Genomic DNA, 15,761 nt, shown 5'->3' with positions numbered 1-15,761 from the left:
TAACACCCTGCACTGCACTGCACAATACACCCCCACACAGGTAACACCCTGCACTGCACTGCACAATACACCCCCACACAGGTAACACCCTGCACTGTACTGCACAATACACCCCCACACAGGTAACACCCTGCACTGCACTGCACTGCACAATACACCCCCACACAGGTAACACCCTGCACTGTACTGTACAATACACCCCCACACAGGTAACGCACTGCACTGTACAATACACCCCCACACAGGTAACGCACTGCACTGCACTGTACAATACACCCCCACACAGGTAACGCACTGCACTGCACTGTACAATACACCCCCACACAGGTAACGCACTGCACTGCACTGTACAATACACCCCCACACAGGTAACGCACTGCACTGTACTGCACAATACACCCCCACAGGTAACGCACTGCACTGCACTGTACAATACACCCCCACACAGGTAACGCACTGCACTGCACAGTGCACCCCCACATAGGTAACGCACTGCACTGCACAGTGCACCCCCACACAGGTAACACACTCTGCAACAATACCACGCGCACGCACGCATGCACGCACGCACACGCGCACACGCACGCACACACACACACACACACACACGCACGCACACGGCCCATGCTGGGGGTTGCTTCGCCTCTCTCTCTTCTCTGGGTTCACGCTGGGAGACTCGGGGGTTCCTCAGGACACAGCCATCCGGCCTGACTTCCCGTCGCTCGCTGACTCACTTCCTGTGGTTTGTGGAGAGGAAGCGCTCTGCTCCCGCTGGTGAAAAACAACAAACAGCAGAGACTGAGAGAGAGAGAGAGACACTCTGACACTCACTCTCCCTCTCTCCTGCTCTCTCTCTCTCTCTCTCTCTCTCTCTCTCTCTCTCTCTCATATATACTCACTCTCCCTATGTGTGTCTCCTCTCTCTCGTTCGCTCGCTCTCTCTCTCTCTCTCTGCTGTGTGACGATGGTGTCTCCATGGCAACACGTGGGGAGTGAAGTGTGCAGCTGGAACATGTGACTTTGTAAATGTTCAAGAACACAGGACACGGACACGCACACACACACACACACTCTGACCCACAGAGAACCTGACACACACACTGACACACACACTGACACACACAGTGACACATGCACACACGCACACACACTGACACACACACTGACACACACACTGACACACACACACACACAGAGTCCGACACATTTCTTTAAACCTCAAGCACTTGCATTTGTGTTTGTTTTTTGTCATGTATCATGTTTGTTTTATTTATATGGATATTAATATGTAATGTTGCTGCTGTTGTTACCATCGATCCGTGTGCATTGAATGAATTTCAAATCCAAGCTGCACTGAACTCTTGAAATCTGTCCGTCTCATTGGCTGGCTCGTTGATCGACACGCCCTCTTCTCCTCTAGCCCCTCCCTCACTGCTTTTCTTTTGTCCATTTCTCACCCTGGCCCCCGTCTAACCCCCCCCCTCGCCTCTTTCTCATTTTGCAGTGATAGCTCGTACCCTCACCCCTCTCTCCTCTCCTCGCCCCTCATTCTCTCCCCTCTCTCCTCTCCTGTCCCCTCTCTCACGCCCCTCTCGTTGTTTTGCAGTGACGGTTCGTACACATATGATCCCGTCTCCTGGCAGCAAGGCGCCAACCAGCCCCCTGGCTCTCTGTCTGTGGTGACAACTGTGTGGGGGGTGACCAATAGCTCGCCCAGCCAGGTGGGGGCACAACTCCGTCTGTGTGTGTGTGTGTGTGTGTGTGTGTGTGTGTCTGTGTCTCTGTCTCAGTGTGTCTCTGTCTCTGTGTGTGTGTGTGTGTGTCTCCGTCTGTGTGTGTGTGTGTGTCTCCGTCTGTGTGTGTGTGTGTGTGTGTGTCTCCGTCTGTGTGTGTGTGTGTGTGTGTGTCTGTGTGTGTCTGTGTCTCTGTCTCAGTGTGTCTCTGTCTCAGTGTGTCTGTGTGTGTCTCTGTGTGTGTGTCTGTGTCTCTGTCTCAGTGTGTCTGTGTGGTGAGGGTGCTTGCAGTGTGTCTGTGGTGAGGGTGCTTGCAGTGTGTGTGGTGATGGTGCTTGCAGTGTGTGTGTGGTGAGGGTGCTTGCAGTGTGTGTGTTGAGGGTGCTTGCAGTGTGTGTGTGGTGAGGGTGCTTGCAGTGTGTGTGTGTGTTGATGGTGCTTGCAGTGTCAGTGGTGATGGTGCTTGCAGTGTCAGTGGTGATGGTGCTTGCAGTGTCAGTGGTGATGGTGCTTGCAGTGTCAGTGGTGATGGTGCTTGCAGTGTCAGTGGTGATGGTGCTTGCAGTGTGTGTGTGGTGAGGGTGCTTGCAGTGTGTGTGTGGTGAGGGTGCTTGCAGTGTGTGTGGTGAGGGTGCTTGCAGTGTCAGTGGTGATGGTGCTTGCAGTGTGTGTGTGTTGATGGTGCTTGCAGTGTGTCTGTGGTGAGGGTGCTTGCAGTGTCTGTGGTGATGGTGCTTGCAGTGTCTGTGGTGATGGTGCTTGCAGTGTGTGTGTGTTGATGGTGCTTGCAGTGTGTCTGTGGTGAGGGTGCTTGCAGTGTCTGTGGTGATGGTGCTTGCAGTGTCTGTGGTGATGGTGCTTGCAGTGTGTGTGTGGTGATGGTGCTTGCAGTGTGTCTGTGGTGATGGTGCTTGCAGTGTGTGTGTGGTGAGGGTGCTTGCAGTGTGTCTGTGGTGAGGGTGCTTGCAGTGTCAGTGGTGATGGTGCTTGCAGTGTGTGTGTGGTGAGGGTGCTTGCAGTGTCTGTGTGGTGAGGGTGCTTGCAGTGTGTGTGTGGTGAGGGTGCTTGCAGTGTCAGTGGTGAGGGTGCTTGCAGTGTGTGTGTGTTGAGGGTGCTTGCAGTGTCAGTGGTGATGGTGCTTGCAGTGTCTGTGTGGTGAGGGTGCTTGCAGTGTGTGTGTGGTGATGGTGCTTGCAGTGTGTGTGTTGAGGGTGCTTGCAGTGTGTCTGTGGTGAGGGTGCTTGCAGTGTCTGTGTGGTGATGGTGCTTGCAGTGTGTGTGTGTGGTGAGGGTGCTTGCAGTGTGTGTGGTGAGGGTGCTTGCAGTGTCAGTGGTGATGGTGCTTGCAGTGTCAGTGGTGATGGTGCTTGCAGTGTGTGTGTGGTGAGGGTGCTTGCAGTGTGTGTGTGTTGATGGTGCTTGCAGTGTGTGTGTGGTGAGGGTGCTTGCAGTGTCAGTGGTGATGGTGCTTGCAGTGTGTGTGTTGAGGGTGCTTGCAGTGTCAGTGGTGATGGTGCTTGCAGTGTCTGTGTGGTGAGGGTGCTTGCAGTGTGTGTGTGGTGATGGTGCTTGCAGTGTGTGTGTTGAGGGTGCTTGCAGTGTGTCTGTGTTGATGGTGCTTGCAGTGTGTGTGTGTTGATGGTGCTTGCAGTGTGTGTGTGTTGATGGTGCTTGCAGTGTGTGTGTGTGTTGATGGTGCTTGCAGAGTTCATGCATCATGTATTTTGCACCTAAAAAATGGTACAAAAACAGGAGTGACATTAAAACTCTCCTTCTCTCCTCCTCTCTCTCTCTCTCTCTCTCTCTCTCTCTCTCTCTCTCTCTCTCTCTCCTCCTCTCCCTTCCTCTCCTCTCTCTCCCTCCCCTCTCCTCGTCTCCCCTCCTCTCTCTCTCTCCCTCTCCTCTCCCCTCCTCTCCCTCTCCTCTCCCCTCCCCTCGTCTCCTCACCTCGTCTCTCTCAGCAGGTTCTGGGGAACCCGATGGGTCCGGGTGGAAATTCGGGGGGCAGTCACATGCTGCCCGGCAGCAGCCCTGGAATGAACTCCCCGCAGTTCATGGGTCAGCAGGGGTACCCCGAACACGTGCCCAACAAGGGGTACCTGCAGCACAACATGTACAGCCGGGGGGGGTACCCCACCTCGCAGGGATATGGGGGAGGCAGGTTAGCAGCAAAGACTCTGTGTGTGTGTGTGTGTGTGCGCGCGTGTGCGTGTGTCTCTCTCTGTGTCCTTTCTTTCATTAATTCTCTGTCTGTGTCTGTGTGTGTGTGTGTCTGTCTCTTTCCCTCTCTCTCTGTCCCCCCCTCTCTCTTCTCTTCTCTCTTTCTCTCTCTCAATTCAATTGAATTCAATGGTGCTTTATATTAGCATGACTTACAATAGCAATTATACAATACATACATGCATATATATACAATGCATCATAAATACATACATATACAGACGTGCTCAAATTTGTTGGTACCCCTCCACAAAAAACGAAGAATGCACAATTTTCTCTGAAATAACTTGAAACTGACAAAAGTAATTGGCATCCACCATTGTTTATTCCATATTTAATAGAAATCAGACTTTGCTTTTGATTTTTTATTCAACATAATATTGTAAATAATAAAACAAATGAAAATGGCATGGACAAAAATGATGGGACCGCTAACCTAATGTTTTGTTGCACAACCTTTAGAGGCAATCACTGCAATCAAACGTTTTCTGTAGCTCTCAATGAGACTTCTGCACCAGTTAACAGGTAGTTTGGCCCACTCTTCCTGAGCAAACTGCTCCAGCTGTCTCAGGTTTGATGGGTGCCTTCTCCAGACTGCAAGTTTCAGCTCTTTCCATAGATGTTCGATAGGATTCAGATCAGGACTCATAGAAGGCCACTTCAGAATAGTCCAGTGTTTTGTTCTTATCCATTCTTGGGTGTTTTTAGCTGTGTGTTTTGGGTCATTATCCTGTTGGAGGACCCATGACCTGTGACTGAGACAGAGCTTTCTGACACTGGGCAGTACGTTTCGCTCCAGAATGCCTTGATAGTCTTGAGATTTCATTGTGCCCTGCACAGATTCAAGGCACCCTGTGCCAGGCGCAGCAAAGCAGCCCCAAAACATAACCGAGCCTCCTCCATGTTTCACTGTAGGTATGGTGTTCTTTTCTTTGAAAGCTTCATTTTTTCGTCTGTGAACATAGAGCTGATGTGACTTGCCAAAAAGCTCCAGTTTTGACTTGTCTGTCCAAAGGACATTCTCCCAGAAGGATTGTGGCTTGTCAATATGCATTTTAGCAAATTCCAGTCTGGCTTAGTTTTTCTTTCAAAAGTGGAGTCCTCCTGGGTCTTCTTCCATGGAGCCCACTTTCGCTCAAAAAGCGACGGATGGTGCGATCAGAAACTGACGTACCTTCACCTTGGAGTTCAGCTTGTATCTCTTTGGCAGTTATCCTTGGTTCTTTTTCTACCATTCGCACTATCCTTCTGTTCAATCTGGGGTCGATTTTCCTCTTGCGGCCGCGCCCAGGGAGGTTGGCTACAGTTCCATGGACCTTAAACGTCTTAATAATATTTGCAACTGTTGTCACAGGAACATCAAGCTGCTTGGAGATGGTCTTGTAGCCTTTACCTTTACCATGCTTGTCTATTATTTTCTTTCTGATCTCCTCAGATAACTCTCTCCTTTGCTTTCTCTGGTCCATGTTCAGTGTGGTGCACACAATGATACCAAACAGCACAGTGACTACTTTTCTCCATTTAAATAGGCTGAATGACTGATTACAAGATTGGAGACATGTGTGATACTAATTTAAAGAAACTAATTAGTTTGAAATATCACTATAATCCAATTATTTATTATCTTTTCTAAGGGGTACCAACAAATGTGTCCAGGCCAATTTAGAATATCTTTGTAGAATAAGCAATAATTCATCTCTTTTCACAGCTTCTTTGCTTTATTCTATGACATACCAAAGGCATGCAAGTATACATGATAAAATAGCTTTCAATTTCATCACTTTTCAGGAGGAATGAAGCATTATTTCAATGAGCTGTAAGGGTACCAACAAATTTGAGCACGTCTGTGTGTGTGTATATATATGTATATATATATATATATATATATATATAATATAAATAAACTGATCTATAAAGTACAGTAAAAAAAGTGATAAAATTGATAGGAAAATAGTACTGTTAATGATAAATATAAATAAATAATAATCAAAGACCTCTCTCTCTCTCCCTCTCCCTCTCCCTCTCCCTCCTCAGTTACCCCGGGGGTCCCAGTGGCCCCGGCTCGATGGGTCACCAGCAGCACGGGTCCCGCCCCCCCCTCGGACTTCACGCAGGCGGCCGCCGCCGCGGCAGTAGCAGCAGCAGCGGCCACGGCAACCGCCACTGCCACGGCAACGGTCGCCGCGCTGCAGGAGAAACAGAACCAGGAGCTGGGCCAGTACGGGCCGGTGAGTCCCGGACCGGGTGCAATACAGAACAGTACATTACAATGCACTGCACACAATCACACACAGCACTGCACAGGGCAGAGAACTGCAGCGCAGCACAGCACAGCACAGCACGGGACATCATGCTGCTCTGTCTCCCTCTGCTGGTCAGTCAATGCCATTGCAGCTGGTGGGAGGCTGTGTGGTCCAGTGGTTAAAGAAAAGGGCTTGTTACCAGGAGGTCCCGGGTTCAAATCCCACCTCGGCCACTGACTCATTGTGTGACCCTGAGCAAGTCACTTAACCTCCTTGTGCTCCGTTTTTCTGGTGAGACGTAGTTGTAAGTGACTCTGCAGCTGATGCATAGTTCACACACCCTAGTCTCTGTAAGTCGCCTTGGATAAAGACATCTGTTAAAATAAATTAAAACAAACACACAGGTCTTTTTATATAAAAAAAATAAATAAATAAAAAACCCTGTAAATACATACAAATCCTAGTAATCTCTCTCTCTCTCTCTCTCTCTCTCTCTCTCTCTCTCTCTCTCTCTCTCTCTCTCTCTCTCTCTCTCTCTCTCTCTCTCTCTCTCTCTCTCTCTCTCTCTCTCTCTCTCTCTCTCTCTCTCTCTCTCTCTCTCTCTCTCTCTCTCAGATGGGCGGCCCCTCCTCTTACAGCAGTCAGTTCATGCCTCACTCCGGGCCCCGGGGGCCCCCAGGCATGGCGGGGGGGATGGGCCACGCTGGCATGGCTGCCATGGGCATGGGCCCCTCCCGCCCCCCCTCGATGGGGCCCATGTACGCAGCGGCTCAGGGGCAGCGGCTCCCCCAGCACCCCGGCTACCCGGGGCCCCCCCAGGGCCAGCAGATGGGTCCCCGCGGACAGCAGGGGCTCAAGAGGACCTACAGCACTGAGGTGAGAGAGGGAGAGGGAGAGACACAGAGAGAGAGAGAGGCACTGAGATGCAAACACTACACACACACACACACACACACACACACACACACATATTTTATACTATAATCAGCAGATGGGCCCCCGCGGACAGCAGGGGCTCAAGAGGACCTACAGCACTGAGGAGGGGAGATTAGATTGTGTGTGTGTGTGTGTGTGTGTGTGTGTGTGTGTGTGTGTGTGTGTGTGTGTATATAGAGAGAGAGAGATAGATAAACACACAGTATGAGTACAGCTTACACATAAAAAGAAACCGTGTTTTAATATGTTTTTCTCCCTCCCCCAGGGGTACCCCGCTCCTCAGTATGGCGCTGGCCCTGGCAATGCCGTGCCGTACCCCAGCCAGCCAGTGCAGTACCACAGCACCCCCCCCCAGCGCTCAGCCCCCTCCCCCTCCTACCCCGGTCACAGGATCCCCCTGCAGCAGGGGCAGTATCAGCCCGGTCCCCCGAACCCCGCGCAGTACTACAAGGTGAGTCCCACAACTCCGCAGCGCCGCGGGGCGACTGAGCCGTCTGTGCACAGAACAAACGAGCTCCTATTGGAGGTGACTCTGCAGCAGAAGCAGCAGCAGCAGTTGTTGATGAAGCAGAGTTCACCCCCCTAGTCTCTGTGAGTCGCTTTGGATAAAAAGCATCTGCTGAATAATAATTGAAAGTCTTTATTATTATTATTATTATTATTATTATTATTTATTTATTAGCAGACGCCTTTATCCAGGGCGACTTACAATCCTTACAAGATATCGCATTATTTTTACATAAACTTACCCATTTATACAGTTGGGTTTTTACTGGAGCAATCTTGGTAAAGTACCTTGCTCAAGGGTACAGCAGCAGTGTCCCCCACCTGGGATTGAACCCACGACCCTCCAGTCAAGAGTCCAGAGCCCTAACCACTACTCCACACCGCTGCCTTTGTCACAGGCCTGAGTTGTCTGCATGTGTTGGTTTGGTAAAACTAAATATAATGCTGAGCTCTCAAACCGCTCCAGAGTTTGTTATTTATTAAGTGTTTTTTAGGATCAGCAGTGTGGAGTAGCGGTTAGGGCTCTGGACTCTTGACCGGAGGGTCGTGGGTTCAATCCCAGGTGGGGGACACTGCTGCTGTACCCTTGAGCAAGGTACTTTACTGAGATTGCTCCAGTAAAAACCCAACTGTATAAATGGGGAATTGTATGTAAAATACTGTGTTTTTGCAGCACCCTGTGATATAGACAGAATTAAAAGAAGGAGAAACAACAATGTTGTTGAAGCTGACACCCTGGGATCCTTCAAGAAGCTGCTTGATGAGATTCTGGGATCAATAAGCTACTAACAACCAAACGAGCAAGATGGGCTGAATGGGGCCTCCTCTCGTTTGGAAACTTTCTTATGTTCTTAATGTGATGTGATGATAACTGCGCTGTGCTCCCGCAGTCAGCTGATCACTTCAATGGACAGGGAGGCAGCCTGGCAGGGGGAGGAGGAGGGTACAGCAGCTTCACCCAGCAGCCAGCCAGCGGGGTAAGAGAACGCACTGCCTGCACCAGATAGAGGGGCGTGCGTGCGTGCGTGCGCGTGTGTCAGTGTGTGTGTGTGTGTGTGTGTGGATTATATAATATGTTTATATTTATATTTAATGAAACTTACCAATGAATAATTGAACTCATCTAGACCACAGACACTGTTTTTTTTAAATAGATGACCTCTCGCACTCTCCTTTCTTGCTCTCTCTCTGTCTGTTTGTTTTTCTCTTTCTATCGTTTTCTTTCTTTCTGTCTATCTGTCTTTCTCTGTCTATCTTTCTTACCTTCTGTTTCTTTTTCTCTCTTTCCTTACTTTCTCTCTCGCTCTCTCTCTCTCTCTCTCTCTCTCTCTCTCTCTCTCTCTCTCCCTCTCTCTCCCTCTCTCTCCCCCAGCCTGGTCGTGCGATGCCGGGGTACCCCAGTTCTCCCCTCCCAGGGAACCCCACTCCGCCCATGACCCCAGGAAGCAATATGGCTCCCTACATGTCCCCCGGACAGGATGTGAAGTCGCCCTTCCTGCCCGACCTCAAGCCCAACATCAACGCGCTGCCGCCTCCGCCGCCACCTTCAGGTGAGACGCGGGACTGCGGGCAGGATTCACTTTCTACTGTCGAACCCAGGGCAGAAACCAGCCTGCCGCTTCCACTGGCTCCCAGTGTGAAACTGGGGCGGTTTGCCAGACCTGGGTTCAAGCTAATTCATTTGAGTGAAGAAGAGACAGCTGCTGGGGTTTGTGTGGGTCTCTAATCTCCACACAGTCTGAAGGGATGCAGCGATCATCTCAAACCTAAGCAGCTGTTTCTTAATTCACTCTGAACGGGGAATCAGCCCGATCAACACCAGAGACCCTGCCCACACACATGCACGCACGCACGCACACACACACACTGTTGGTGGTTTTGCACACACAGTTAAGTACAGAGTAATCATCCTGGTCCTAATTATTCTAATTTGTTTATTTTTAGCACATTCCTCTCTAAACATTTGTGCATGAACTCTATGGAGTTCAAGGGGGGGGGCGACCCCCCCCCCCCCCCCCCCCCAGACCCAAAGATGCCTGCATTATAAAATAGATACCCAGATAGGAACCTGAAGCTGGTCCAGTTACACACACACAGCGACCGGAGGGGAGAATGTAAAGAAACAAAACATTATAATAATAATTTGTCGTCCCCCCCCCCAGGTAACCCTAGCGATGACCTGCGGTTGACCTTCCCCGTGCGGGATGGCGTGGTGCTCGAGCCCTTTCGATTGGAGCACAACCTGGCCGTGAGCAACCACGTGTTCCAGCTCCGAGACTCCGTGTACAAAACACTCATGCTGAGGTGAGGAGCCGAGAGGAACCCCTGCATCACTGTACCCCTGAACCAGTGAACCACTGTACCCCTTGAACCAGTGAACCCCTGAACCAGGCTTTCAGGGAATTCATTGTCAAACGTTTCCACTAGAAGTCTTTCTCAGCGTCTTCAGTGTAAATTCAATGGCAAACGTTTCCACTAGAAGTCTCTCTCAGCGTCTTCAGTGTAAATTCAATGGCACACGTTTCCACTAGAAGTCTTTCTCAGCGTCTTCAGTGTAAATTCAATGGCAAACGTTTCCACTAGAAGTCTCTCTCAGCGTCTTCAGTGTAAATTCAATGGCAAACATTTCCACTAGAAGTCTTTCTCAGTGTCAATTCAATGGCACACGTTTCCACTAGAAGTCTTTCTCGGCATCTTCAGTGTAAATTCAATGGCAAACATTTCCACTAGAAGTCTTTCTCAGCGTCTTCAGTGTAAATTCAATGGCAAACGTTTCCATTAGAAGTCTCTGTGTCTTAAGCGTCTTCTAGTTTTCCAGTCAAAACGCTTGTCAGAGAATGATCTGAGTTCCAGTTTCGTGTTCATTGTCTCTCTCTCGCCCCCTGCAGGCCGGATCTGGAGCTGCAGTTCAAGTGCTATCACCACGAGGACCGGCAGATGAACACGAACTGGCCGTCATCGGTGCAGGTGAGCGTGAACGCCACGCCCCTGTCCATCGAGCGCGGAGACAACAAGACCTCCCACAAGCCGCTGTACCTGAAGCAGGTGTGCCAGCCGGGCCGGAACACCATCCAGATCACCGTCACCGCCTGCTGCTGTGTGAGTCCAGCTCTGCTGATCAAGCAGCCACTGTTACTGAACTGCTGGAGTGCTGGGGTACTGACTCTCTCTCTCTCTCTCTCTCTCTCTCTCTCTCTCTCTCCACTCCTCCTCTCCTCTCCTCTCGCAGTCTCACCTCTTCGTGCTGCAGCTGGTTCACAGGCCCTCCGTCCGCTCGGTGCTGCAGGGGTTAATGAAGAAACGTCTGCTGCCTGCCGAGCACTGCATCACCAAGAGTAAGAGACACACTGCACGCACTGCACACACTGCATCACCAAGAGTAAGACACACTACACACACTGCACGCACTGCATCACCAAGAGTAAGAGACACACTGCACGCACTGCACATACTGCATCACCAAGAGTAAGAGACACACTGCACGCACTGCACACACTGCATCACCAAGAGTAAGAGACACACTGCACACACTGCATCACCAAGAGTAAGAGACACTGCATCACCAAGAGTGAGTCACACTGCACACACTGCATCACCAAGAGTAAGAGACACACTGCATCACCAAGAGTAAGAGACACACTGCACGCACTGCATCACCAAGAGTAAGAGACACACTGCACGCACTGCACACACTGCATCACCAAGAGTAAGAGACGCACTGCACACACTGCATCACCAAGAGTAAGAGACACACTGCACGCACTGCACACACTGCATCACCAAGAGTAAGAGACACACTGCACGCACTGCACACACTGCATCACCAAGAGTAAGAGACACACTGCACACACTGCATCACCAAGAGTAAGAGACACACTGCACGCACTGCATCACCAAGAGTAAGAGACGCACTGCATCACCAAGAGTAAGAGACACACTGCACGCACTGCACACACCATCACCAAGAGTAAGAGATTGCATTACTATACATATACACACACACACACACACACACACACTGACTAGCCTGTGTCACTGAGAAGCTAACCTCTCCCCCACCCCCCCAGTCAAGCGGAACTTCAGTAACGGGACGATCCCGGGGACGCCCGGTCTCAATGGGGAGGACGGGGTGGAGCAGACGGCCATCAAGGTGTCTCTGAAGTGTCCCATCACCTTCCGCAGAATCCAGCTGCCAGCCCGGGGACATGACTGCCGGCACATACAGGTGAGAGAGACGGGGCTCCGATTGCTCTGCAGCGTCGCCCGTTCCTCCAGGCTTTATTAGAAGCTTGATTAGCCACAGTGTGTGTATGAGGAACAAGCTCAGGTGTGTGTTTGTGTGTGTGCTGTGAGCTGTGTGATAATAACCTGCCTGTCTCTCTCTCTACTCTCCTCTCTCCTCTCTCTCCCCTCTCTCATCTCCCCTCTGCTCCTCTCTCTCTCTCTCTCTCTCCTCTCCTCTCGCTCTCTCTCCTCTCGCAGTGTTTTGATCTGGAGTCCTACCTGCAGCTGAACTGTGAGAGAGGAACGTGGCGTTGTCCTGTGTGCAAGTAAGCGAAACATTTTATATACTGGTTTTATTAAAATAATAAATAACTAAATAAATAAACACTGTAGTTTTCAACGAGAATATATTTCATACAGTGCCTTCATCACCAGACAGAAATCAGGCAAGCTTCATATTTTAAACAGTGCAGTTTACAGTCAGTGCAAATAATAATAACACTACTAGAATACAATATGAACTAGGATGCAGCCAGTTAGGATCACAGCAAGTTATATCTACAGTGACATGTTAGCAGTGCAATAGTTCAAGGATAGCGCATCAGCTGAGGATCCAGTGACGTGGTGCTGAGGTCAGGAGAGTCCAGTGCAGAGCAGGAGGGGCGGAGCAGGAGATCTGGTTTGGGTTAGCGACCCTGCTTACCCTGTCCCAGGGCCCCTCCCACATAAACTAACTTTTTTTTTTTTTTCTCTCTTCCAGTAAAACGGCTTTATTGGAAGGACTGGAAGTGGACCAGTACATGCTGGGAATCCTTATTTACATCCAGAAGTAAGAATTATTATTATTATTATTATTATTATTATTATTATTATTATTATTATTATTATTATTATTATTTATTTCTTAGCTGACGCCCTTATCCAGGACGACTTACAATTGTTACAAGATATCACATTATTTTTACATACAATTACCCATTTATACAGTTGGGTTTTTACTGGAGCAATCTAGGTAAAGTACCTTGCTCAAGGGTACAGCAGCAGTGTCCCCCACCTGGGATTGAACCCACGACCCTCCGGTCAAGAGTCCAGAGCCCTAACCACTACTCCACACTGCTGCCACACTGAATTGCATAGAGCTTCTAAAAACTGCATCACCCTCTGCATGGAATGAACTCTCTGTGCTTCATGAAGTGGAATGAAAGCTGCTGAATAATGTGACGTAAACACATTGAATCGCACACCGCTCTGTAGCTTTCCAGATACTTAACAGAAAAACTGACGTGAAGAAATATGTGACCTATCTAAATCTAAACACGAAATGCCACTGTACTGCTATTGTGGCTTCCGGTAGACTGTGTTTTTTATTTTATTTGTTTGTAATATTTTGTAGTTTCTTTTGATTCGCATTGATGTTCAATGAAAGGTCCCGAGTCCTGTAGGTTTTTGTCCGAAGCGCTGTGCCAGGATGTGGTGGTTTTGCTCGGGAGAGACGTCTTCCCAACCATCTGGCACGTTTAACTTTGTCAGGGAAAGTGTGTTTGAAAACAAACAGTGGAGCTGCTTCCAGGCTTGTGATGCCGTGGGGCCCACACTCACTCATGTCTGTTTAAATCCATTAACGTGATTGACCCCTGCAGTGTTGATCAGGGTGATGGGTCTCTATGGTATTGATCAGGGTGATGGATCTCTGTGGTTTTGATCAGGGTGATGGCTCTCTATGGTGTTGATCAGGGTGATGGGTCTCTATGGTGTTGATCAGGGTGATGGATCTCTGTGGTTTTGATCAGGGTGATGGATCTCTGTGGTTTTGATCAGGGTGATGGCTCTCTATGGTGTTGATCAGGGTGATGGCTCTCTATGATGTTGATCAGGGTGATGGCTCTCTATGGTGTTGATCAGGGTGATGGCTCTCTATGGTATTGATCAGGGTGATGGCTCTCTATGGTATTGATCAGGGTGAGGGATCTCTTATTGATCATGGTGATGGATCTCTGGTGTTGATCAGGGTGAGGGATCTCTGGTGTTGATCAGGGTGAGGGATCTCTGGTGTTGATCAGGGTGATGGGTCTCTATGGTATTGATCAGGGTGATGGATCTCTGTAGTATTGATCAGTGTGAGGGATCTCTGTGGTATTGGTCAGGGTGATGGATCTCTATTGTATTGATCAGGCTAATGGATCTCTCATTCATCATGGCGATGGATTCAGTGTTAACGTCTCGTCTCTCTGCAGCTCTGACTTCGAGGAGATCACTATCGACCCGGCCTGCAGCTGGAAACCGGTTCCGATCAAGCCCGATATCAAGGAGGACCCGGACGGGCCGGCGCCGAAGTGCTGCCGCACCATGAGCCCGAGTCACATGATCCTGCCCAACGTCATGGAGATGATCGCCGCGCTCGGACCCGGATCCTCGCCGTACCCTGGGCTGCCCGCAGGGGGCAGCGGAGCTACACCGGACTACCCTGGCCAGAGTGAGAGGAGGCTTTAATACGCGTTGAGAGGAGCTGCGTTATACAGGGGCTCTTTATATAGTCTCTCAGCGTCTTCAGTGTAAATTCAATGACAAACGTTTCCACTAGAAGTCTTTCTCAGTGTCTTCAGTGTAAATTCAATGGCAAATGTTTCCACTAGAAGTCTTTCTCAGCGTCTTCAGTGTAAATTCAATGGCAAACGTTTCCACTAGAAGTCTTTCTCAGCGTCTTCAGTGTAGATTCAGTGGCAAACGTTTCCACTAGAAGTCTTTCTCAGCGTCTTCAGTGTAAATTCAATGGCAAACGTTTCCACTAGAAGTCTTTCTCAGCGTCTTCAGTGTAGATTCAGTGGCACGCGTTTCCAGTGGAAGTCTTTCTCGGCCTCAGTGTGTGTATTCAGTTTGTTTCAGTGTTTGAGTGCTCCTCAGTTCTGACTCTCTCTGACTCCCCTCTCGCTCCCTGCAGACTCGGGGTACCCCAGCCAGCCCGGCTTCACCGACTTCCCCCCCGGCGCCCCCCTGCCTCTGGGGGAGTTCGCCCCTGGGCCGCCCCCCCTCTCCTATCAGTCCGACCTGCCCAGTGGCCTGCTGACCACTGAGAAACCTGGGAGCCACACCATGCCTGGACAGGTCAGTACAGTACAGGACAGGGCAGTGAGGGACAGGACAGGACAGTGAGGGACAGGGCAGGACAGTGAGGGATGGACTTGCCATTTTTCTTTCTTTTACTCCCTTTCTTTCTCTCTCTCTTTGTTTCTTTCACTTTATCACAATAGAGGATACTGACGGACAGTGCAGTGTTTGAAATCCAGCCTACAGTATCTTAGGATAAAATCAAATACAGGATGGATTGTATTTCTGCTTCACATTAAATCTCTCCTCTCCTCTCCTCAGATGTCTCACCCTGGGAGGATGGATCAGTCCCACAATGCTTTGCAGCAGCAGCACCACCAGGGTCTCCAAGGCAACCCTCACCTTGGCAACCAGGCCCCGCCCCTCCACTCCCGTAACCCTTCCCAGAATGCCCGGCTGCAGCAGGTTGCCGGGGGGACGGGCCCCCACGGGCATTCCGAGGGGTCCTTTGGACCAGGGCCTGGAATGGGGGGGGCGGGAGAGGTGCCTGAGCCGTCCCTCGATGTAAGCAACTCCCCCCCCCAAAAAAAAAACCCAAATCATTCAATCAGTCTTACCTTTAATTAGTGCAGAAAGACAGTCTGCTATAACTAATTATATAGGGTTAGTGTGAAGCAGAGAACTGCATTCCACACTGCAGAGCTGTATAGAGCTCTATAGGAAAGAGATCTCAACACTGCAGAGCTGTATAGAGCTCTATAGGAAAGAGATCTCCCCTCTCAACACTGCAGAGCTGTATGGAGGTCTATAGGAAAGAGATCTCAACACTGCAGAGCTGTATAGAGCTCTATAG

At 50.0% G+C, this 15,761-nt stretch overlaps 1 protein-coding gene across 1 annotated transcript in view; it reads left to right on the top strand.

Annotated features, from left to right (window-relative positions):
* The window catches only part of LOC117397790 (zinc finger MIZ domain-containing protein 2), a 37,487-nt gene that overhangs the window by 18,722 nt on the left and 3,004 nt on the right, over positions 1-15,761 (top strand). The window contains 17 exon segments of the mRNA XM_059019523.1: positions 1,607-1,721; positions 3,698-3,894; positions 5,988-6,039; positions 6,041-6,181; positions 6,812-7,072; positions 7,398-7,583; positions 8,530-8,616; positions 9,012-9,189; positions 9,802-9,943; positions 10,528-10,738; positions 10,869-10,974; positions 11,707-11,864; positions 12,122-12,189; positions 12,624-12,692; positions 14,098-14,336; positions 14,802-14,965; positions 15,230-15,472. Of these exon segments, the coding sequence (XP_058875506.1) occupies positions 1,607-1,721; positions 3,698-3,894; positions 5,988-6,039; positions 6,041-6,181; positions 6,812-7,072; positions 7,398-7,583; positions 8,530-8,616; positions 9,012-9,189; positions 9,802-9,943; positions 10,528-10,738; positions 10,869-10,974; positions 11,707-11,864; positions 12,122-12,189; positions 12,624-12,692; positions 14,098-14,336; positions 14,802-14,965; positions 15,230-15,472 (2,617 nt within the window).

The sequence above is a fragment of the Acipenser ruthenus genome, unplaced genomic scaffold, assembly GCF_902713425.1.
Source record: "Acipenser ruthenus unplaced genomic scaffold, fAciRut3.2 maternal haplotype, whole genome shotgun sequence".
Classification (NCBI taxonomy): Eukaryota; Metazoa; Chordata; class Actinopteri; order Acipenseriformes; family Acipenseridae; genus Acipenser; species Acipenser ruthenus.
Note: the sequence above shows the minus strand (reverse complement) of the source record. Positions and strands in the feature narration are given on the sequence as shown.